General features: G+C 41.3%; 1 protein-coding gene across 1 annotated transcript; it reads left to right on the forward strand.

The window, feature by feature from the left end:
- The first annotated feature begins 1,815 nt into the window (after nucleotides 1–1,815).
- LOC114323682 (uncharacterized) lies at nucleotides 1,816–2,532 on the forward strand. The gene has a single exon (XM_028271341.2). The coding sequence runs from the start codon at nucleotides 1,816–1,818 to the stop codon at nucleotides 2,530–2,532; it is 717 nt and encodes a 238-aa protein (XP_028127142.2).
- The last annotated feature ends 20,414 nt before the right edge of the window (nucleotides 2,533–22,946 follow it).

Raw genomic sequence — 22,946 nt, forward strand, 5'->3', positions numbered from 1 at the left:
CAACCAGAACTTTTGCAGACCAAAGGCGGGTCCACTCGAACGGGGCAACCTACGCTCGAGCAGGGAACCTTGTTTCTGAAATTTTGTAAAGTTGAATTGAGTTTTTTTTTCTTTCTCTCCCATCTCTAAGCGCTGTTAGGTATGCATTAAGCATTGTAAATGAGTTAAAAAGGATAAGAATGAAGCCTAAGAGGAATATATGAATTAAGAAAGGAATGAATCGTTTGTGACCCATTATGTTCATGAAATGTGTAGGGTCAAGCACGAGGGCAAATCCACCGGCAGATCACTATGAGTAATATCTTAATAAAGATATTTGAAGTATGTTATTTGTCCAATTGCTTATTTCCATATCAGTCTTACAAGTTTCTTAAATTGAATTGTGGACAAATATTTGTTATGCCATATGGTTAGATACAATTGAATGGGCCGAAGGCCGTTTGACTCCAATGAATGGGACAAAGGCCGTTTGACATGAATGAATGGGCCGAAGGCCGTTTGACATGAATGAATGGACCGAAGGCCGTTTGACACGAATGAATGGGCCAAAGGCCGTTTAACATGAATGAATGGGCCGAAGGTCGTTCGACACGAATGAATGGGCCAAAGGCTATTTGACATGAATGAATGGGCCAAAGGCCGTTTGACAGGAATGACTGGGCCAAAGGCCGTCGGACAGGAACGATTGGGCCAAAGGCCGTCGGATATGAATGAATTGGGCCCGAGGCTGTTTGATGTGTTTAGAATCGCAGTCACTTGACCTATATTTATATGTACTAGATACAAATATGAATTGGGCCCAAGGCCGTCTGATGTATGTTGTTCTAAATACCGTTTGCGTATCTTCTTTATTTGATATTATTCACTGGGCTTTCGCTCATGCTCATTCATTTGTCTGTAGGTGAGCCAAGGGAGGTCCAAACCCAGCCTCTGTGAAGTTTGTGTGAAACAGTCAAGGTTTTGAAGAGTCAGCCCATACGTCTCACGCACGAGATTTGTTTTCGGCCTTTTGCTATTTTGTTATATTTTTTTTGTCATGTTGGTGAGAACTTTGGATTACGGTTGTATATAGTTTTGATTGGCTGACCATGACTTGAATGATCCTGTTGTGTAAAGCTTATATGCTAGCTTTCCTTGATGTGAGTTATTATTGTATGTTTGTGAAATGTTACGACATGCCATGTAAGTACAGCTCTATGGACAAAAGTTTGAAATTGCTTCCGTTTGGCCCCCTTAACTCTGTTAAAATATATTTGATTTGGTTTAAGGCCGTAGGTAATCTCATGATTACTAGCCAGTTATGTCCTTAACCCATGGGGGCGGGTTCGGGCCATGACAAAGTGGTATCAGAGAACGAGTTAATAACTCACACACTTGTCCAAATGAGCAATAAGCATCTAGAAAAGATCTAGGATGCATTCATGTTATAAGTACAAATCTGAAAACATCAAGAATGTGCTTAAATGCTTTGAGATAAATGCTTGTACACCATATGTTGTGAACTACTTGTATTATAAATTATTTGAATACGCATGCTTCTTGGTATATGCATATTTGTGAAACTGTTATATAAAAGAATAATGCAAGTCTAATCAGATGGTGAGAACGAGAGGTGATGAGATAGAGGAGTCCTCTACTGCCAGAATGGATAGGATGGAAAGATTGATTCAGGAAATGGCAAAAACATTGAGGGAAAAACAACAGTGGCAACAATAGTGGCAGCAGCCACATCCTCCACCTCCATCTCTGGCACCACTCGTGCCAGACTTACAGAATGATGACTGAATAATAGCTCTCACCAAAGAGTTTAAGAAAATGAAACCGCCACAGTTTCATGGGGGATTAGATTCGTTAAAGGCAGAAACATGGGTCCTCGACATTGAAAAGCTATTTGAAGTGTTCCCTTGTTCAAAGACACAGAAAGTATTGTTAGCCACTTTTACTCTTGAAGATAAGGCAAGAAGGTTGTGGATGCTAATGCGTGAAAACAACAAGGATATTGGTTGGGCACGGTTCTTGGAGATTTTCTATGACAAATACTTTCCACAGTGTGTCCGTGACAGAAAGGTGTCAGAATTTATGGAACGTAAACAAAATAGTATGACTGTAGCTGAGTATGAGGCCAAGTTCACTGAATTGGCTAGGTTTGCACCGCATGTGGTCGACACCGATGACAAGAAAGCGAGACATTTCGAAGGGGGACTCCGAGATGATATTCTGGAAAAAGTGAATGTTCTCAAACTGGAGACCTATATTGAGGTGTTAGACCGAGCCATAATATCTAAAGCTAACATAGCCAGACAAGCTACATCAACAACTGGCTGGAAGGGTAGTAAAAGACAAGGCTTCTTTTCGAAGAAGAAATTTTCAAAGAAGCAGAATATAGGCTCCTCAACTACTTCTAACTCTTCCCGAGACACATCTCCAATGTGCAATATTTGCAGTAAAAGGCATCGCGGAGTTTGTTACCGTATGTTAGGGGCTTGTTTTAAATGTGGTAAAACGGGACATATGGCCAGAGAGTGTAACTAGAACAGTGGAAAATTAGCTGCTAGCTCAACAACATCCATACCAAAACCGGGAAATACCATGAGATCTACTATTGCTGGGGATACCGTGAGGCAAGGGAGAGTTTTTGTGCTTGTTCCGGGCGATACACGGAATGCTGAAGCCGTTGTCTCAGGTACTATCTCTATATACAATCAGGATGCTTTTGTGTTAATTGATTCTGGATCAACACACTCTTTCATAACATGTGCATTTGCATCTAGACTGAGTAGACTTCTAGAATTATTGCCATATATGCTATGTGTATCTGCTCCATCTGGGGAATCTGTATTGTGTGAATCTATATATCATTTTTGTGACATGCAAATTGGGAATGCTATTCTCTATGTGGATTTGTTGCCCTTGAACTTTAGGCACTTTGATATAATTCTGGGCATGGATTGGTTAACTAAATATTGTGTCACCATTGACTATGTAACAAAACGGGTTGTGTTTAAACCACTGGAACAGGAAGAAATTGTGTTTGTAGGTAACGGTGTAGTGCCTCCACCTTATCTGATAGCTGCAATGAAAGCATGTAAATTAATCAGGAAAGGGTGCCACGGTTATTTGTGTTGTGTGCTATCTAAACAATCTGTGAATGTTGAATTGAACAGTATCCCTATTGTTAGGGAATTTCCAGATGTGTTTCCAAATGAATTACCAGGGAAATTGGTAGACAGGGAGATAGAGTTTACCATTGAAATTGTGCCAAGCACCCAGCCTATTTCTAATACTCCCTACAGAATGGCTACTGTTGAAATGAAAGAACTGAAAGAACAGTTGCAAGACCTGCTTCACAAAGGGTTTATTGGACCTAGCACTTCACTATGGGGTGCACCAGTGTTGTTTGTGAAAAAGAAAGATGGAACCTTGCGTTTGTGTATCGACTATCGAGAATTGAACAAGGTAACAATAAAGAATAAATATCCCCTACCTCGTATTGATGACCTGTTTGACCAGTTGTAGGGAGCACAAGTGTTTTCCGAAATTGATTTGAGACCCTGGTATCATCAGTTGAAAGTGAAAGCTGAAGATGTTGAGAAAACCGCGTTTCGAACAAGGTAGGACCATTATGAATTTCTTGTTATGCCATTTGGGGTAACTAATGCTCCGGCAACATTTATGGACTTAATGAACCGAATTTTTAAAACCTACCTTGATGAATTTGTTGTAGTTTTTATTGATGATATTTTGATATACTCAAAGGATAGACTTGAACATGAACAGCATTTGAGAACTGTTTTGCAAACCCTTAGAGAAAAGAAATTATTTGCCAAACTAAAGAAATGTGAATTTTGGTTGGATGAGGTTACCTTCTTAGGGCATGTTATCAACAAGGAGGGAATTTCAGTGGACCCACAGAAAATAGAGGCAATTGTGAATTGGCCCACACCAACAAATGTAACAGAAGTCCGCAGCTTCATGGGCCTAGCTGGGTATTACCGAAGGTTTGTGAAAGATTTTTCAAAAATAGTTGTGCCTCTTACCCAGCTGACACGCAAAGAGCAACCGTTTGAATGGAATGATGAAAGAGAATATGCATTTCATGAACTAAAAACGGGACTGACCACTGCACCAGTTTTGACACTACCATCAAGTACGGAGAATTTTGTGATTTTCAGTGATGCATCTTATAAACGTTCGGGTTGTGTGTTAATGCAGAATGGAAGGGTAATTGCTTATGCCTCCCGACAGTTTAGGCCACATGAAAAGAACTACCCAACACATGATATAGAATTGGCCGCAGTTGTTTTTGCTTTGAAAATCTGGTGGCACTATTTGTGTGGGGCAAAATGTGAAGTCTACACAGATCACAAGAGCCTAAAATACTTCTTTACACAGAAAGAGCTGAATATGCGACAGAGAAGGTGGCTTGAATTGATAAAAGACTATGACCTCGAGATTTAGTATCACCCTGGGAAAGCCAATACAGTTCCTGATGCTTTAAGCAGAAAATCGATGGGGAATTTGGCTTGTTTACTTACTGAACAAAAGGAGATCTTGCAAGATTTTGAGAAGTTCGAGATAGAAGCGGTATCGTGTGAATAGGGTGGATTGATAGCCGCTATTTCAGTTAAACCAGCAATCATCTCTGAAATTAAACAGAGGCAAAAAGAGGATGAATTCATCAAGAAAGTGATCGATGAATTTGAGACAAGTCCGAAGGCAGAGTTCAGCCTTGAAAATGAAGTGCTGAAATTTCGAAACCGAATGTGTGTCCTAGATGTTCCAGAACTAAAGAAGAGAATTATGGATGAAGCCCATAAATCAGTGTTTGCTATGCATCCAGGTAATAACAAAATGTATCGGGATTTGAACCAAAGCTATTGGTGGCCCAAAATGAAGAAGGAAATTGCAGAACATGTGTCCAAGTGCCTTCAATGTCAGCAAGTTAAAGCTGCACATCAGAAACTGGGCGGTCTGCTTCAGCTTCTCCCTATTCCTGAATGGAAGTGGGAGCATGTGACTATGGACTTTGTTGTTGGTCTACCCCGAACACCTCGAGGTATGGATTCTATCGGGGTTGTAGTTGATAGGCTGACTAAATCTGCACATTTTCTACCTGTCAGAACTACATTTGATGCTTATAGATTGGCTACTATATATGTTGATGAGATTGTCCATTTACATGGAGTCCCGGTATCCATTGTCTCGGATAGAGATCTGAAATTTGTGTCTAGATTGTGGAAAAGTTTGCAAAAAGCTATGGGAACAGAATTGAGGTTTAGTACCGCATTCCACCCGCAGACTGACGGGCAATCAGAACGGACAATTCAGTCCTTGGAAGATATGCTTCGGATGTGTGCTTTAGATTTCCAAGGGAGTTGAGAAAATTACTTGCCACTAGCAAAGTTTGCATATAATAACGGCTTCCACTCCAGCATTGGTATGGCACCATATGAGGCTTTGTATGGTAGGAGGTGTAGATCACCAATTTGCTGGGCAGAAGTTAGGGATAGGGCCTTGCTTGGGCTTGAAATTGTGCAAGACACTTTTGAAAAGATCAAGATTATTCAGCAAAGGCTCAAGACGGCCGAGAGCTAGTAAAAGAATTATGCAGATGTTCGAAGAAGACCCCTTGAGTATGAGGTTGGTGACCATGTGTTTATCCGTGTGACTCCGATGAACGGCCAAGTAAGATTCGGTAAGAAAGGTAAATTATCGCCCCGTTACATTGGGCCGTTCCAAATTCTAGAAAGCCGTGGTCCTGTTGCTTACCGAGTCGCTTTGCCACCGTGATTCGAACAAACACACAATGTATTCCACGTATCAATGTTGATGGGTTATCTTCAAGATCTGTTTCATGTGATTGATTATCACCGGATAGCTCTTGATGAAAATATGGAGTACGCAGAATGGCCTGAACGACTCATTGACCGGCAAGTAAAACAGTTGAGAAACAAGTCCATCCCGATGGTGAAGGTGGAATGGAAAGAACACTATGGGACGGACGCTACATGGGAAAAAGAGAATGAAATGCGACTATGCTGTCCACATTTGTTTCCCGACAAAGGTAAAATAAGTTTGGAGGACCAAACTTCCTAAAGGAGGGAAGACTGTGATAACCCTGGTTCGTATTATGTTAGTTGCTCCTAATTTTGCTTGTGATTATGTGCTTAATGTGATTTTGGATGCCACTTATATGATTACATGCGTGTTTGGTATTCTATCTGTTCACCATAGGAAAACCTGCTCAATTTATTACTGTAATCTGAAAATTGAAGGCCTTATCGGCTACAGAAACCAGAATTGGCAACGCCATTGTGATTGGCATAATTTTTAGTGCTTATGGTGAAATTTAATTGACATTTGATTCGGACCAAAATAATCAGATTCAAAATGACTAATTAAAGCACCATTACTTAATTTTAAGTAATTTGATGAAGAGATCTTATAAAGAGGCTCATTCACACTCAATTCCTCTCTTTTAATTCATTTGGCTAAAATTAGCTCTCTAGAAAGTGAGAGAACCAAATTTAGAGAGTGAAGGCAATTGAAGGTTTGATCAAGAAGCTTGGGAATATTGAAGATAAACTCAATAAGTAACCATAATTTGGAAGATTGAGATTCTAGGTGAGTAATTGGTTATGAATTCATAAGTTTGAGGTTGTAATTTTGTGAATTCAAGTTAGATAATCATCTAGAACTTGAATTGAAGTTGGTATGTTCATGCATGCATAAAATTGCCATGAATTTGCATAAGCTAGCATGTAATATGTTGATTATGAAAAATTGAGCATTGAAGCATACATGCAAGTATAGTTTTGTTGAGTTTCATGGTTGTGAGCACCATTGGTGCTATTTGAAATGGAATTGGGGTCTAAGACTAACATGCATGTTGAATTGATAGAGACATGAATTTTTGTATGAAGTTTGAACGCATGGGTTTTTGGTCATATAAAAGAAATGAGGATTTATTTTAGAATTGTGTTATGATTTTGAATAATTTGGTTTCATACTCTCATATTCTCATATAGTATAATGTGTTTGCATGTTTCTGAACCAAAATCATGAGTTTGGAGCCTTTGAACATCAAGGTTGAACTTGAACAACAATTCTGGAAAACCCAGAATTTGGCATGTCCGCTCGAGCGGGGAAAGCGCCGCCCGAGCGTGAAATGCGAGCTCCCAGAATTTTTTGCAAACATTGATGTCTGCTCGAGCGGGGATATTCACGCTCGAGCGGGGAGCCATGTAGTGGTACTTTCAGCTCGAGCGTCTGAAATCGCACTCGAGCGTAAATATGAGGCAACCAGAACTTTTGCAGACCAAAGGGGGGTCCGCTCGCACGGGGCAACCTGCGCTCAAGCGGGGAACCTTGTTTCTGAAATTTTGTAAAGTTGAATTGAGTTTTGTTTTCCATTCTCTGTCATCTCTAAGCGCTCTTAGGCATGCATTAAGCATTGTAAATGAGTTAAAAATGATAAGAACGGAACCTAAGAGGAATATATGAATTACAAATGGAATGAATCGTTTGTGACCCATTATGTTCATGAAATGTGAAGGGTCAAGCACGAGGGCAAATCCACTGGCAGATCACTGTGAGTAATATCTTAATAAAGATATTTGAAGTATGTTATTTCTCCAATTGCTTATTTCCATATCAGTCTTACAAGTTTGTTAAATTGAATTGTCGACAAATATTTGTTATGCCATATGATTGGATACAATTGAATGGGCCGAAGGACGTTTGACATTAATGAATGGGCCAAAGGCCATTTTGACACGAATGAATAGGCCAAAGGCCGTTTGACATGAATGAATGGGCCGAAGGCCGTTTGACATGAATGAATGGGCCGAAGGCCATTTGACAAGAATGAATAGGCCAAAGGCCGTTTGACATGAATAAATGGGCCGAAGGCTGTTTGACATGAATGAATGGGCTGAAGGCCGTTTGACAAGAATGAATGGGCCGAAGGCCGTTTGACATGAATGAATGGGCCGAAGGCCGTTTGACAAGAATGAATGGGCCGAAGGCTGTTTGACATGAATGAATAGGCCGAAGGCCATTGGACACGAATGAATGGGCCAAAGGCCGTTGGACATGAATGAATGGGCCGAAGGCTGTTTGACACGAATGAATGGGCCAAAGGCTGTTTGACATGAATGACTGGTCCAAAGGCCGTCAGACAGGAACGATTGGGCCGAAGGCCGTCAGATATGGATGAATTGGATCCGAGGCCGTTTGATGTGTTTGGAATCACAGTCACTCGACCTATATATATATGTACTAGATAGAAATATGAATTGGGCCCAAGGCCGTCTGATGTATGTTGTTCTAAATACCGTTCATGTATCTTCTTTATTTGATGTTATTCACTGGGCTTTCACTCACGCTTATTCATGTGTCTGTAGGTGAGCCAAGGGAGGTCCAAACCCAACCTCAGTGAAGTTTATGTGAAACGGTCAGGTTTTGAAGAGTCAGCCCATACGTCTCACGCACGAGACTTGTTTTCGCCCTTTTGATATTTTGTTATATATTTTTTTGTCATGTTGGCGAGAATTTTGGATTACGGTTGTATATAGTTTTGATTGGCTGACCACGACTTGAATGATCCTATTGTGTAAAGCTTATAGGCTAGCTTTCCTTGATGTGAGTTATTAATGTATGTTTGTGAAATGTTACAACATGCCATGTAAGCACAGCTCTATGGACAAAAGTTTGAAATTGCTTCCGTTTGGCCCCCTTAACTCTGTTAAAATATATTTGATTTGGTTTAAGGCCGTAGGTAATCTCGTGATTACTAGCCGGTTATGTCGTTAACCCATGGGGGCAGGTTCGGACCATGACAATGGCCGAGAAGCCAAGTTTGTACAAGTCAATGAATGCACAAATAGACTCGATGAAACTTCCACCCTATCATGCACGATCAAGGGTGTCGGTGACTAAGAAATAAGGCACGTTTCATCACTTCAAGTATGAAATGCCCCTCGTTTCTTGTGTTTGGATTAACGTCCGATCCAAACACATGCAATGCCACACAAACATGTTATCTTGGCATGTTTTACTTAGATTTATTTTATTTACTCATTTTAGATTACCAATCCATCCTTTAATTGGTTAAGTCCAAAAGTGAGAAGTCCTCTAATTGGAAAGACGGACCAAGCCACAAGCGCCTTGAGCATGAAATAAGCCTCATGCTTTTGGTTGGTAGAAGCCCTCAAGAGAAGGCTAAAACCATTAGGCATGAACGCCTCAATTTCGTGCTCAAACCAACAAAGGGCTTAAGGCCTCTTTCAAAAGTGACAAAACAAATGAAAGATGGGATGCAATGGCACATATTCTAGCATTGAAATAGGATGCTAATGACATCAAAGCATGAAAATGATGCATTCAAGACATGCTCGGAGTCAAAAGCATTGAAGCTAGCAAAGAACATAACACTAGAACCATGCAACACAATGCTCAAAGGACTAAACCAGCCCTAAACAAGCCTCATGCACGCCAAAACAGTGGTCAAAATGTGCTGAGATGATAGCATGAAAGGCAAGAAATGCATGCTCATGCGTTGGCTCATAAACGAGGCATAAGGCTCAACTCTTAAACACAATGAAAGGGTGATAAACATGAGAGTATGATAGAAGTTTATTCTCTGAAATCACATACCAAATGATGCCATATCATGCAAACATCACAAATAAGGCATGCTAGGGGGCTCAAAACTCATGACTAGTGAAGCCATTTACACCATAGCTATACAAAGCAAGCCCCAAAAGGCCAAGACCACCCAAAACAGTCCTAAAGCATGACAAAACAATGCCAAAACATGCATGGAGTATAGCTAACACATGCTAGGATGAAAGGCTAAATCATGAAGCATGCTAGGCTAGCAAGTAGGATTACACTACAAGTACATGAAGCATGCAACCAATGATCAAACAAGCCAAAAATAGAGTTATGGCAGGTCTAAAAAGTCACAAAAATATGCTTGAAAAAAGCCACAAAGAAGTAGAAACACATGCTCATTTGATAGGCCAACAACACATGCAAACAAGATACAAAGGGGGCGGGGGACCACCCCCACCTATTTTGGGTCCCAAAACCCACTTTCCACCACTAAAATTCCTCTAGAATTCAGTGGTTAAAAGGCCGAAACATGGTGATCTCAAAGGCTTTAAAAGCTAGCACAAAGCAAAGTAAAATAAGCCATAAAAGGGGGTAGACCACCCCTAACTCAAACAAGGCCTTAAACAACCATTTTTAACACTTAAAAGTAGAAGTTTCTACAGTTGAAAGCTAAGCCAAAAGAAGCACAACTTCAAAACCAGCAACTTCTGAGCGAAAAACCAACTTTAAGTCCTCAAATATGACCCCCAAGAACCTCAGCTCAATGATGGTAGTGTTTGGCTAGGAGTCCCTTTGCAAATGCACCAAGAATTCCCACTTTCATGCCCTTTCAAGCACAAATATATATATATATAGAGAGAGAGAGAGAGTTCTAGAGAGAGAGTAGATTTTTTGCTCTCAAAAAATCTGAACCCCTTAGAAGGGGGAGACACCTTCCCTTATATAGAGGAAGCAAGCATAAGCTTGCTTGACAAGCTTAGAGCTTGTTTCAATATGGAGGATAGATTCTGTGCCCAATAGCTGGCACAACTGGCACCAAAAACATCTACAAAAGCAGAAAAATGGCCGTCGGCCACTTCCACTGGCCTACCGGCCACTTCTAGTGGCCTACAAGGGGAGAAAGTGGCCTACAACTGCCAAAAGTGGCCGACAGGCCCTCCCCTCCCTCCAGGCAAGGCGTAAGATGGTATGGTCTAAAAACAAACCAAAAAGAAGAGAGCTAAGAGGCCCCAAGACAAGGTACTTAGTCGAAAGCTCTTGAAACTACCCTACCGGCCACTTGGAGTGGCCTACGAGAGGGAAAAGTAGCCTACAGCTACAAAAAGTGGCCTACAGGCCTCTCCCTCCCTCCTAGAAAAGGCACCAAGGCATGGTCCAAAAAGAAACTAAGAAGAAGAGAGTTAAAAGGTCCCGAGACAGGGCGTTCAGCCGAAAGCTCTGGAAACTCATAACTAGCACAAACATGCGCAATCATCGCGTGCACAAACGATGATGTCTAAGTCTTAAGGTCGGTCAAAAATAGGGTGTCTACACATTGGTTTTCTTTTATAAGCTTTTCGGGAGGCAAAAAGTAAAAACTATCCTCTAGAAAACTCGAAACAGCCAGCCAACCCATCATATGTTCAGTCGGCCAGTTTTGTGGTCAGTAGCCAAAATAAGTGACCGACATTGGTTTTTCGTTCGGGCAAAGTCTTGTTATAGTCCAAATGAGTTTTGTTTGTGACTAAAAGCAAGAATTGATACACAACAGGCATGGTGTGAAGTTAACATGTCGATATTTTTCTGAAAGACTAAGCCACATAAACAAAGGAAACCAATTGATGCATAAAACGATTTCTATTAAACACAAGAGAGTTACAAAAGATTTCCAAAACCAAAGAGAAGGTTCAAGTCGTTACAAGCAACTATATTTCACAAGGGGCGGTTCTACGACATGCAAGTCCTAAATATCCTTATTCATATGCACCAAATTCTTTATGTATATGAAGATGCGTCCCTTGTTGTTCAAGGGGCAAATTTAAGAAAGGGGGCACATGGAGTTGGCCTAAGTTACGAGAGAAAGGCTATGATGCTGCAAGGAGTGTGAAAGGTTTCTAGGTGCATCGCTGTTATTATCAAAATCACCATGATCATCACAGTTTCCCTCAGCACTGAAAGCAGTTTCCATGTCATCTTCATCAACGATACTCACCACTGGAGAATTTGGACTGGGCAGTCAAAGCAGCTCCAAGTTATCATCCTAAAATCAAGGGAGCAATGTTATTGAAGAGAAGAGTGAAGAACGACGGTATGGAATAAGAAATGAGTTGCAAAAGTCAGGGCGTTTATGTAACAACCCTACTCAGTGTTATTCTAATTAATCTTAATTATGCTTACAATTATGTGCTTGATATGATTTTGAATGCTAAGTATATGATTACATGTGAATTTGAAGTTGTAACAACCCAAAAATGCGTATCAGAAATTATCTTTATTTAATTGTGGGTTAATGTACTTTAATTTAATGATATATGTTCGAACTGAAGAATTATCTGTTGAATTACGACTTTAAAACTGAAATTGACGACCTTTATGGGTTCAAAAATCAAAATTGAGTACATGGATATGCTAATGGGAATTGTTAGAGCCATTTGGGAAAGTTAATTGGAAATTTATTTCGTCTGATTCGTTAAGGTCTATTTGGGTGATTAACTTTGCCCTGTGAATTGAAGGCCCTAGAGGCTTCAGAAACCAGAACGAAGTACATAGTTATGATCGACATGATTTTTAGAGCCATCTGGGAAGTTTAATTGAAATTTTATTTTGTACAATTTGTAAGGATGCGTTTGGCTCTCCCTAATTGTGATAAGCTTATATATATATGATATGAGTCGAACTCATCACTTGGAGTCCAAAAATATCTGAGCGAGAAGGAGAGAGAGAGAACCGTGAGAGAGAGAGCAAATGAGAGAGAAAGCTTCTCTAAGAGAGAGAGCTCAACATTCATGGGGGTTTGAAGACAAATTGAAGAGACTGAAGAGAAAGGAAGAACATCAATCATGGAAGCTTGGAAAATTGAAGAGAGCTAAGAGAAAGGAAAAGATTGAAAGAAGGTATGGAAATCTATCTTGAATCCTTATGATTGATGCATCAATTTCATGAAATCATAATGATATTGGAAGATTTGAAACCCATTTGGGTTAGGGTTTTATGTATGCATTTAATTGAGCTAAATTTAAGAAATTAGAACATGGGTCCTATGATTTTGTTTATGATTGGAGCTCAATCTTATGAATACCATATGAAATGAGCTATAGATTATCCATAGAACAAAATTTATGCAAGGATCAAGTGTGTTTGTGAGTTGTGTTTTGGGAACTTTCAAGATTATGAAAGATAAAACATTGATCTTGAACTTAAGGCAAAGATTGATTTGTTTGAGATGAAATTACACTTGAATGATGTTAGTTTATCATGTTGTGGGGTAATTTTACATGTTTTTGAGTGATTAGAGTTGAAATCCAACTTAGAAAGTGGAAATACAAGTGTTAGAGAAAACAAGAATTTCAAACAGCAAATTTTGCCCAGAGCCGCGCGTGCGGCGGGGCTTCCCGCATGTGCAATAGTCACTTCCAGCACCAAAATTGATTCTGAAATAAAAACACCTCGTCTTGCACGTGCGGCTCAATTCCCGCACATGCGGCCCTATTTCCCGCAGGTGCGGGGCATCCCTGTTTCAGCCCACTTTCAACTAAGCATATCTCTCTCATCCGAACTCCATTTTAAGTGATTCTTAAGCCTAAATTCAAGATCCAGAAGTCTAGTTTCCAATGGTGGTAGTCTCACACCCAAATTCTAAGTACAAAAATAGATATTCTCAAATTAGTAAAGGTTGTTCACTTTCTATTTACCTGTTTTATACCATTTCTTCTTCTAAACCATTTTCCTTTCGATTCCTCCTATTTTCCTAGACACGGATTATGGCCTATTGAGGACTAATGAATTTAGAACAAACATGGCTAATTGATTAAAGAGCAAAGAAAGGGATCGGTTATATTCTCATATCATGCTATGTGCATTGTGTTTGTAGATCAAAACGAGGACATCGTCCCACTACTTCCAAAAGCCCATCACTGTGAGTAATAGTAGTGTAACGATATGTTTTACTTACTTACTTCCTGTAATTATGATTTATATATCGTTGTTTGTGAATGGCATATACTATTGACATTGTGCTTTGATTGAATTAATTGACATGATTGACCGATGGCATTGCTATGGACCTAAGGTCGTTTTGTTACTATTAATAAAAGTGGGCCCGAGGCCATTATGATGTGAATTGTTTATGATTCATGGCCCTAAGGCCAAGGGAGATGAAGACATGCCGTTGTTGCATCTACCCTATAATGATATGAATTGTACATGACTAATGGCTCTAAAGCCCAGTGAGATTGAGACATGCCGATGTTCTATCTTCCCTATATTGCTCTGGACAGCTGTTGTTATGTTGGGCCTAAGGCTGTTTTGTATCATACATGGGACCGAGGCCGTTTTGTATTACATGTGAGCCTAAGGTCGTTTTGAAATATGGTTATGGATGAGACCTGTATATGGTTTGATATATGTATATTTATATTCTCCAAGGCTATGCTCATTCACCTAACCTCCTTACATTGCTATTATTCACCGAGCCTTGCTCACTCTGTTTTTATATATATTTATGTAGGTGAGACATCGGGGATCGACACTAGAGTTGTATTGAGGTCCACCTCTCTGTTAAGTTGCCCGGGTTGCACCTCCGTGTCGAGGCTTTAATTTTGTATTGGAGAATTATGTAGTTCATAGAGTCTTATGTATATGTGTGTGAGATCTATATAAGTTCTGTGATTATATATGTAAATATAGAAAGTGTATTTAAATGCTTAAATTAATCTAAATCTTCATGTATGCACAAGCTCCATGGGCATTATATCTATGTTGGTATTTGCTTCCACTTAAGGTCCCGTATTTGAATAAATATTCATGAAATTTTGTTTTAAGGCCTAAGTACAAGCTGGTCATGCACCAAACTTTTAGGGGCGGGTTTGGGCCGTGACAGAAGTTATATCTGTTCACCGCAGAAAAATATGTTCTCCTTCCTGTTATAAAATGAAATTGAGGGCCATAGAGACGTCAAAAACCAAAATTGAATGTACCATTGCAATTAGCATAATTTTTAGGGCCTATGGTGAAATTTAATTAAAAATTTATTCGGATCAAATTAATTACATTAAATTGATTAAATTAAGCACAATTAATTAGTTCTAATTAAGTTTGATTTGGGAAGCATATATATATAAGATAAATGTGCTTAAGCTCATTTCATGAGCTCAAAAATCTGAAAATATACACTCTAGAGCGAGAGTGAGCCGATTCTAGAGAGAGGAAGAGAGCATCCTTGAAGATTTTACAAGAGAATTCAAGAATTGAGAGAATTACCTCAAGAACTAGCTAGGATTTGGAAGATTGAAGCTTGTAGGTGAGTAATTGAACTCAAATTCATGGGTTTATATTCATAACTAAGTGAGTTCAAAGATGATATGAAGTTAAGAACAAGATTTGAGTTAAAAATGATGAAAATAAGATCCGTATGCACATGCATGTGACAAATTGCTATGAATCTTCATATTTGAGTATAAAGCATGTTAAACAAGTTGAATTGGAAGTCATTTAGGACATGTATCCATGAATAATGAGGTTATGAGGCTTAATTAAATGTTTTGAAGATGATAGAACAAGAATTCATGTAAGATCATACATGCATGTGAGTTTTGAATATCATTTTGACAAATTCATGAAGAATATGGTACTAAATGCATAATTTTGAGAAATCTCATGAGTTTGAGATTGTTAGTATCATTTGACGTGAGGAAAGAAGCTATATCCCACATGCATGCTCAATCCATGTAGATATAGAACTTGAATGCATGAGTCTTAAAGTTATGGACGTGAAATTGAAATGTTTGAGCTTGTGTGAAGAATTCTTGGAGAATTGAACTTCAATTCTTCTAAAATTAACTTTCATTTTTATGTTAGAAGTTATTTGGCCAAGATATAGGACTTAACATGCAGGAAAAACAAGTTGGAATCATGTTTTGAAGTTCAAACACTGTTCTAGAAATTTCAGAATTTGACCTTCCCGCTTGAGCAAATAAAGTTTCGCTCGAGCGTAAAGATCCAGCTCCCAGAAGTTTTACAGAGAATTACACGATAGCTCGAGTGTCAAGTCTTGCACTCGAGTGGACCATGTTTAGCAAGACTAATCGCTCAAGTGAGAATGTCACGCTTGAGCATAAAATTTATGCAACCAGTACTTTTACAGAGTTTTACTGACCGCTCGAGCGACCAAAGCTACGCTTGAGCGGAGTGCCCTATTTTAGAAATTTTTAAAAGTTGTTTTATGTTCCAATTTCCATTCTTTTCCATTTCTGAGTATTCTTAGGCACATATTGAGCATCCTAAATGAATTAAAGGACACGAAAGAAGCCTAAACACATTAAGCAAACTAAAGAACGGATTAAATTGTATTATGACCCAATGTGTTATGAACTATGTAGGGCCAAGTGCAAGGACGAATCAAGCACCGAAACATAGTGTGTAATATCTTAGTAAAGATAAATTTTGTATACGTTATTCTAAATGTTACTTGTGTGGTAAGTTTCTATACTTCCGATTTGATACTGTGAATGAGTATTTCATACGCTTGATTCGCAATGAAATATGTGAAGTAATTTATGTATGATTTTGAAATGGGCCCATGGCTATTCGTTTTACTTGAAGAGGATATGAATTGGGCCTAAGGCCATTATGTATAACTGTTAAATGGACCAAAGGTTGTTCCTAATAAGGAATTGATTGGACGTAAGGTTGTTTTGAATGCGAAGGCGAATGTGAACATGATCATGGATCTAAAAATGTGCACAAATGTGAATATGGATTGATTGGACCCAAGATCGTTTTGTATGTGAATTGAACCCAAGGTTGTTTTGTATATGAATTGTACCCAAGGTCATTTTGTATACGAATTTGACCCAAGGTCGTTTTGTATCTGAATTAGACCCAAGGTCGTTTTGCCTATGAATTGGACCTAAGATCATTTTGCATATAATGGACTGTGGGAGCCGAGTATTTACGATTACAGAGGGTGGGCCGAATAAATATTTAGAAAACTTATTATACAAACATATTATTTGGCCCCATCCTGCCTCATCCAGAAGCCGAATATACCAATCAGCCATAGAACTAATTAGGCAAGAAGTCGAATAAACATCCGCAAGGTGGATGTTTAAGTGCGCTGGACCCTGAGACCCCAGGAGCAAGTATAAATAAAGAAACAACAGCCAAAAAAGAGGTATGTGAGAACTACTACACTTGACTTAAGATACAAGCAATCAAGAGAGCATACACTGACTTATCTGTCGGGGTGCTAATTTCGACATCCCCGACCGGAGTGTTCATTTCTTTTCAGGTTACTAGCCAAGGATCTCGAGCATCCCTGTGGATCAAAAGAGTATTTCCAAACCACATCCCCACAATTGGCGTCGTCTATGGGAATACTCAACTACATCCATGGCGGGCGTAACGGAAGATCCTCCGATAGTCACTGATGAAACCACACAGAGAGATGACCTCACTCCAATAAACATGCTTGGACCGGAGACTATCGCTGCAAGACGTGCCTTGAACTTCGACTCACTTGCCCGGAACTCACCCTCGACCTCAACACATGAGACAATGCAAGCGATCATGGAACAGGCGAAGCAAAACGAATAGAGGTTGGAAAACATGATCGCTGAGAACGAACTCCTCCGTCAGGACTTGGCCTTGGAAGTAGCAAAATCCAAGCAAGCTGTACGCCACGATCCCAGACGACCTCTGAGAGAGGATGGTCGACAACTTTGAGCTCGCAGACAGGAAACTGACAGTGATTCTAACTCATTATCACCAGAACCCAAAAGGAAGGGATGAGTAGAAACCACTAGTTCCTTCGAAGAGAGTCTGCGTGCACGCCATAAGCGAAGGTGAAATGGTTCAAGCGACGAGGACCTACATAATCCCTTTGTGCGACGGATCGCGAAGGCAGCACTACCCAAAAAGTTTAAAGCCCCATCGTTCACCCTGTATGACAGGAAATCAGATCCCACTGATCACGTCCGAAATTACAAGCAAGCTATGATGTTGCATGCGAACGACGAGGCCCTCATGTGCTGAATATTTCTGAGCAGTTTGGGACCGTTGGCTGTCAGATGGTATTATAAATTGGAGCCGGCATCGATTAAGAGCTTCCATCAACTCCAAAAATCCTTCTGGGCAAGGTTCATCACCAATGAGGTCCAGCCAAAGCAGGCCAACTCTCTCTGGGCAATGCAAATCTAGTCAGGGGAAACATTACGGGCGTATTAGGCGCGCTATTGGAAATGCTTTAATCTTGTGGATGACACCTACAACGACTCCATGGCCATCACCACCTTTAAAATGAGGTTGCATCCTAATAGTGCCCTCCACAGTTCAAGGCCTCCCAAAACAGTCTGGTCGTTGATGAAGAAAGTCGAGGAATACTGTAAAGTTGAAAATGACGCACTGCGGGTCAAAGACGGGCAACAAGGCATCAAGACGGCCCCATCTGAAATTATTCAGCCGATAAGTTATGTATCATCATGGAGCCCTGAACCACATGGCTGGGCTAAACGAGACAAGAGAAGTTCGTGCCACTTAACCGACCAATGCCCCCACCGAGCTAATGATCAACTTCAAATGGATAACAGGCATGCAAGGCGCACGGACAAGAAGTATACGGAGTTGTCAGAGCCAATCATCACGATTATGACTAAAATTTAACATCTGCCGTTCTTCAAGTGGCTACCCAAGATGGTGGGACCTCCCAACAACAGGAGACGGGATAGGCGGTGCAAGTATCATAAAGACCATGGCCATGATATAGAGAGTTGTTATACATTGAAGGATCACCTAGAGGAGTTGGAACAAGATGGTCGGCTTAAGCAGTACGCCCGAAGAGACAACTCGACAAAAGTAGTAGCTTTACGGCATGATTCACCTCCACTCGGCGTAATCCATATGATATACAGCTTGCCGACATCACCCGCAGTACATATGGTTCAGTCGCATCTTGACCCCCAAAAGCAACTCACACCAGCAAAACGGCCCCATGAAGCTCCAAACATTATGTTCGACGATTCTGATTTGATCAGCGTAACACTCCCACACATTGATCCATTGGTCATCGAACTACGCATAAACCGATTCACCATTGAACGCGTTCTCATAGACCAGGGGAGTACTTCGAAGGTTATGTATTACAAGACCTTCATCAAGCTCGGGTTTGCCGAATCAAACCTATCTTTGGCTCCTTATCTGTTATTCAGCTTCAACGCTAATATGGAGTACCCGTTGGGCAAAATCACACTATCGGTTGGTGCGGGCTCCTGATCAGTGGATGTGGAAATCTTCGTTGTTAAGCTTCCTTCACCGTATAATCTCATTATGGGGCGAACTTGGTTGCATACCATGCGGGCCGTGCCAAGCACCTATCATCAACTGCTCCGCTTCCCAATAGAGCACGGCATTGAGCAAATCCTTGGTTCCCAGAAATCGGTACAAGCATGCTATCTCCTTGCCGCAAAGACACCAAAAAATTTGGAAGTAAATTCAATTGAGGTGCCGGATCAAGAGAGCCTCAACGATGTTAGGAGGCTCCCAAGTGAAATTGCTGCGGAAGCCCTGGATCGAGTTGACATTGACGGGAATTCAGACAGGTTCTTTATGATCGGCGCCTCTCTGAATGAAGCCGACAGGCAGCAGCTAATTTCCTTCTTGCTCCACAACCTTCATGTATTTTCATGGACACCATATGAGATGCTGGGTGTGGATCCATCTATTTCTGAGCACCGTTTAAATGTTGGCCCCAAATGCAAGCCGATTATTCAGAAAAGTCGGCGGTCAGCCGCAGAACACACTGCTGTCGTTGTTGAAGAAGTTGACCGATTGCTTGATGCCGGGGCAATCCAGGAAGTGACCTACCCTACATGGCTGTCCAATACTGTGGTGGTAAAGAATAAGAATGGGACTTGGCGTGGCTGTGTGGACTTTACGGATTTAAATAAAGCTTTCCCCAAGGACTGCTTCCCTCTCCCCAGAATTGACCAACTCGTAGACACCACGGCACGTCATCAACGTATGAGCTTTCACGATGCCTACAGAGGCTACCATCAAATCGCCATGCATCTGGAGGACCAAGACAAAACTGCATTCCTCACCCCAATAGGAACCTATTGCTATAAGGTTATGCCTTTTGGGCTAAAGAATGCAGGGGCAACTTACCAAAGACTAGTCACTGCCATATTCAAAGAGTAACTTGGCTGTACTATGGAAGTGTACATTGACGATATGGTGGTCAAGTCTAAAGAAGAGAAAACTCATCTGACCAATCTCGATGAGACATTCGGCATTTTACGCAAGTACAAAATGAAGCTGAACGCTTCCAAGTGTGCATTTGGGATTGAATCCAGCAAATTCCTTGGCTACATTGTTAATCACCGAGGCATCGAAGCCAACCCGAGGAAAATCACAGCAATCCTGGAACTCGACTCCCCTTGATCGGTGAAGGAGGTTCAAAAGTTGATGGGGATGGCCGCCGCACTCAACAAGGTTCATTAGTTGTTCCACAGACCACTGCTGACAATTCTTTCATACTCTACGGCAGGGCAAGGCTTTTGAATGGACCTCTGAGTGCGAATCCGTTTTCAACGGTCTGAAGACCTACCTCCGATCAGTACCACTCTTGACAACACCTTCGGCAGGTGACCCGCTCATTCTATATCCGGCAATTTTCGATCGGGCCGTCAGTGCCTTACTGTTAAAGGAAGAGCTTAGGGAACAGCGGCTAGTGTATTATGTGAACAAGGCAATGGTTGATGCCAAAACACGATACCTTCTGTTGGAAAAACTTATCCTAGCCCTCATCATGGCAGCAAGAAAGTTGATGCATTACTTTCAGGGGCATACCATTGGGGTACTAACGGACCACCCCCTCCGGTCAGTACTCCGTAGCGTAGAAGCATCAGGACGCATTTCAAAATGGGCTCTTGAACTCGGCCAGTACGATATTTACTTTCTGCCTAGAACCTTAATCAAGGGGCAAGTGCTTGCCGACTTTGTGACTGAATTCACTGGCGGTCTTGCCGACTTCAAGCCTGATGAAATTCAACCTAAGCCGGATTGGAGAATTTATGTTGGAGATGTTTGGAAATTGTATGTGATGGATCGTCCAATCAACGTGGCAGCAGGGCTGCAGTAGTGATCATGGCTCCCGACGGAGCAATGATCGAGCAGGCTGTCAAACTCAGCTTCGAAGCATCAAACAACGAGGCTGAATATGAAGCCCTGCTTACCGGCATGTGGAATGCACATCTCCTGGGTGCTTGGTGTCTGCTTATATTTTGCGATTTGAAACTGGTGATCAAACAGCTGAAAGGGGAGTCCGTGGCCAAAAACGACAGTATGGCCGCTTACATAAAAATGGCAAATTCCTTGCTGGAAAAATTTGACCATCATGGGTTGAACCAAATAACTTGTGATCAGAACACACATGCAGACGCCCTGGCTTGCCTAGCCTCCTCCATTAACTTAGAGATTAAACGAACAATTGAAGTGGGTTTCATCCCTAAACCAAGCATCGGCCCTTCAGAGAAAGTCCAGATCAATGTCATAGAGTCAGGTCCGAGTTGGATGAACTCCATTGCTGCATTCCTATCTTCTGAACAGCTCCCGTCGGATAAGAAAGAAGCACACAAGCTGCGAAACAAAGCCCTGTGATACTATTTGGATCCGCAAGGAAAACTTTGCAAAAAATCCCTTTCTAGCCTATACCTAGAGTGCATTTATCCGGATAAAGTCGAAGGACTCCTGACTGAAATACATGAAGGTAGCTGTGGTGCCCATTCTGGCGGGCGCTCTTGGGCCCATCGAGCTGTGACACAGGAGAATTATTGGCCGACAATGAAAGCCGATACCGAATGTTACGTGAAGAAATGTGAACAGTGCCAGAAGTTTTCTCCATTGACCCATCTGCCTGCTAAGGAGTTAAGCTCTATAACTAGTCCTTGGCCATTCGCCTAATGGGGACTTGACATCGCCGAACTGCTACCTCGCGCCCCGGGCAACAAGCGATTTTTGATTGTCACAACAGATTATTTCACAAAATGAGTGGAAGCGGAGGCACTAACGCACATTCGAGACACTGATGTGAAGCGTTTTGTATGGAGAAATATCATAACACGATTCGGCATTCCAAGAGCACTAATCTCAGATAACGGCACCCAATTTGATTGCGGTGTCTATAGAGAACTATGCAGCGAGTACGGTATTCGACCCTATTTCTCCACCCCATCTTATCCCCAGAGTAACGGCCTAGCTGAAGCCTCTAACAAAGTCATTCTGGACAGAGGCTGGAGAAAGCTAAAGGCAGATGGGTCAAAGAATTACCGAGTGTATTGTTGGCTCATCATACTACTCCAAGACGGTCCACTGGGGAAACGCCGTTCACTTTGTGCTTTGGAAATCGAGCCATCATCCTCTTGGAAATTGGCCTCCCAACCTTGAAATCGAAAGTTTTTGATATGGGCCGAAATGACATGATGTTGGCCTTGGATTTAACTCTGGTTGAAGAATGAAGAGACCGTGCCCTTGTATCCATGGCACGGTACCAGCAGCAGCTCGCTAAGTTGTGTAATCAACGCGTTCAGCTACGCCGCTATGTTACAAGCAAATTGGTCCTGAAGAAAGTGCTTCTAGCTACCAGGAATCCGGCTGATGGAAAATTAGGTCCTAACTAGGGTGGCCCCTATCAGATCGACTCAATCGCTGGAACAGGGGCATATCGGCTCAAAGACTTGTCTGGAAGAAGTCTGCCACACCCTTGGAATTCCTCGCATTTGCGTAAATTCTATCATTGAACTCGATCTATGGGGCAAGATATTTCTTTTGAATGATTCACAATATACACATTTCATTTTTGCAATGCAAAGTTTCTTATTTCCTCACTGTGAAATTCAACTCGTTACAACTCTCAAGCCTCCGTATTCGAAGTCGATTAAGCCTCCGGATTCGGAGCGTCCTTCGTGGATATCACAATTGGCCAAAAGATAAGCCTCCGAATTTGGAGCACCATCAGCGCAAGATGTTTTTTGGGCCGATTAAGCTTCCGGATTCGGAGTGCCCTTTGTGAATATCACGATTGACCAAAAGATAAGTCTCCGAATTCAGAGCGCCCTTCGTGGATATCATGATTGGCC

This window comes from Camellia sinensis, chromosome 9 (assembly GCF_055761805.1).
Source record: "Camellia sinensis isolate YWXY chromosome 9, ASM5576180v1, whole genome shotgun sequence".
In the NCBI taxonomy this organism is placed as follows: domain Eukaryota; kingdom Viridiplantae; phylum Streptophyta; class Magnoliopsida; order Ericales; family Theaceae; genus Camellia; species Camellia sinensis.

Coding starts and splice junctions, on each gene's coding strand:
- LOC114323682 (XM_028271341.2), top strand. CDS start 1,816: ATGAAACCGCCACAGTTTCATGGGGGATTAGATTCGTTAAAGGCAGAA.